At 40.9% G+C, this 2,931-nt stretch overlaps 1 protein-coding gene across 1 annotated transcript; it reads left to right on the forward strand.

The window, feature by feature from the left end:
• Positions 1-449: 449 nt before the first annotated feature.
• LOC127774766 (uncharacterized) lies at positions 450-1,370 on the forward strand. The gene has a single exon (XM_052301059.1). The coding sequence runs from the start codon at positions 615-617 to the stop codon at positions 1,125-1,127; it is 513 nt and encodes a 170-aa protein (XP_052157019.1). The 5' UTR covers positions 450-614; the 3' UTR covers positions 1,128-1,370.
• The last annotated feature ends 1,561 nt before the right edge of the window (positions 1,371-2,931 follow it).

Raw genomic sequence — 2,931 nt, forward strand, 5'->3', positions numbered from 1 at the left:
CACACACTAATAGGTCTACTACCTACACATGCATGTAATGTACCATTAATTGTGTACAACCAATGTACAGATAGGCAGCTTGACCATGGAAATGTGCTGTGGGAATTATTGAGGCAAGGGTAGACAGACAGTAAAAAAAAAAACAGAGAGAGAGAAAGAAAATTGCCTCCATAAATTCTAGTGAACATGGGGGTTTGTAGTTGTACTCCAGTACACTTGTCCTTAGATGAGTACTTAAGATAAGGCTAGCAAACACATGAGGCCATCTTTTGATATCCCTTATCCCTAAAATATTTCTCCACCAAACTATGCACATTATATATCTATATTTTTCCCCTTGGCCTCTTTTGCCCTTCAAGCAATGCAAAGACCATGACAAAACAAAATTAATGAATTAATTAACCAAGACCCATGGCTCCCTTGAACATGTTGCATCTCTGGACACCATCTTGGCAGCTAGGCCACTATATAAGCATTGGTCACCCCCCAACATTCTGAAGAAGAGAGGGATCAATGCTAGCTATGACTATGAGATTAAGAGGCTAATTAGAGTGAGAAAGTCATTAGCAAACTTAAGCTAGAGAGAGAGAGGTTAATTAAGAAGATTAATTACAATGGGCAACAGCCTGAGATGCTGCCTAGCTTGCGTCCTCCCCTGCGGCGCCCTCGACCTGATCAGGATCGTCCACCTCAACGGCCGCGTCGAGGAGTACGGCCGCCCGGTCGCCGCCGGCGAGATCCTCGCCGCCAACCCCAACCACGTCCTCAGCAAGCCGTGCTGCTCCCAGGGCGGCGCCGTCGCCGTGCGCAGGACGATCCTCATCGTCTCGCCGGACTCCGAGCTGGAGCGCGGCGAGATCTACTTCCTCATCCCGGCCTCCTCCGTGCCGGACAAGAAGAAGAAGAGCGGCGGCGGCGCCGCCGCGGCGACGCCGGCGGCGAGCGGCCGCCACGGCAAGAGCAAGCAGGCGGCGCCGTCGTCGGATCACGGGGGCAATGGCCGTCGTCACGTGCGCGACGTGTCGTCGGAGAAGAGGTCGTCGTCGTTGCACCGGCGGCGCATGAGCGCCGGCAGCCGGACGGCGGCGTGGAGGCCACACCTCGAGTGCATCGTAGAGGACACTTGAGAGAGAGAGAGACGGAGAGAGCTTAGCACTAGTGCATTAATGATTAATCTTTTTTTTCTTTTCTTTTTTTTTTGTTTCTTTTGGTTTGTGGAATTAAGGGGGGTTGATGGTGTTTTGCATGGGTGTCATCTTCTCACTTGAGTGCATGGTTAATTTCCATGTTTTTCTTTTCTATTTTTTTTGTAAGTGTACATCCATGTAATGTTTTACCCTTGCTAGTATATATATGATGAACATGTAGAGGAAGGGTTGTGAATTCTTTTTTTTGTTCTTGTTCTTGTTCTTGCTCTGTTTTTTTTAGGAAATAATTAAGTCTTTGATTGGCTCGAGGAAGAAAAAGAGAACAAATGAAGACATGCACATAACATTTTATTTTCACAAGAAAGAAAATCATATAGTGCCAACTTGTATATAAAGTTGTTGGTGTATAATCTTAATTAAACTTGATCATCCTTTAATGGTCAAACCATTTGCAAGGTGCATCAATCTCAGTGGTTACTACTTACTCCAATTAATCCCTCCAATTAAGCAAGCTTGTTCTCAAATACTACCAAGCTCTACTAGGATGTTTAGATTGGAGATCAAGTCTTAATTAACTTGTATTAATTAAGTTTCCCATCATGCCTTAGTTTCTCATCATCATCGGCTAACTAATAGTGGGAGACATACATCATTAGACCATGAATGAATAATGGTTGCTTTCTTTAATTTCCTAAGGAGCTTGACAAAAAGACACCCTAGCAAGCAACATTTTTAAGTAAAGCCAGCTACCAGGGCATATAGTTTAATAACTATTATAACTTTGCACTAATTGATACCCTCCTCCTTGAAGCTTTGCCTTAATGCTTTCTGTACTAGTACTACTCAATGCAAGCTTTAACAGATTAATGCATCAAATCGATGCCCTAAAAAAAAAATCAAAAATGAGGGCAACTGCAAACTATCTATGCAAAAAAGGGTACATTTTGAGCACTAAAGATGACAAATGCATACCCTGCATAGAAATATCTGCTATTTGTGAATATTATACTTTACATTAGAAATATTATACTTTACATTACTGAAATCACTTTTTCCTGTTTTAGATGGAATTCTTTGCTTATTCTCTGCTGAAGAATTTTGCTTTTTTGGGTGTCAATATCACTCAAATATTCTCAATATTGACGTGCACTTGATTGGCGAAAAAGATATATTCTGCATCGTTGAAATTGTGAAGTGATGTGCTCATTTCACAATATCAATATATGAATTCTGAGAATTATTCAAAGAAAACCATGAGACAGTAATACCCACACATTTTGCCAATCCAACAGGAACACTTCAGAAAAAGACAGTCAGTCACAGTTGTTCAATGGTCACAGTAGAGTGGTCTCCTCATACCAATCACCAATAATTAATTGGTTCTCTGATTGCTATTGTAGTTGGAATCTTGAGTAGAAAATTACAAGTCTCCCTTGCAATGAAATGATGCAATATACTTACAATAATCTGTCGGAAAGATATGAAAGCTTCAGAATTGCTCTGATCTACTGACAAATGCTAGGGCATGCAATAAGCTAAAGCATGAACCTATTAGTTTGCAAGACTGTAAATTAATTCCAATTCTGAAGTACATGTTTCTGAATTTAGAGGCATGGAAACAGTTAAATTTCCAGTACAAATATCATAATCATGATAATTTCTTCACTATTCTGCAAAGTTCCATATAAGTCTGAAAAATTATCTAATTGAATCTGACAATTAGACAGTACATGATTGCTAGTACATGGAACATAACACATATTTTGTTTGCTTACAGCTCATG

This window comes from Oryza glaberrima, chromosome 5 (assembly GCF_000147395.1).
Source record: "Oryza glaberrima chromosome 5, OglaRS2, whole genome shotgun sequence".
NCBI classification, from domain to species: domain Eukaryota; kingdom Viridiplantae; phylum Streptophyta; class Magnoliopsida; order Poales; family Poaceae; genus Oryza; species Oryza glaberrima.

Bases quoted from the DNA above. Each gene is read 5' to 3' on its own strand.
- LOC127774766 (XM_052301059.1), top strand. From the start codon at position 615: ATGGGCAACAGCCTGAGATGCTGCCTAGCTTGCGTCCTCCCCTGCGGC.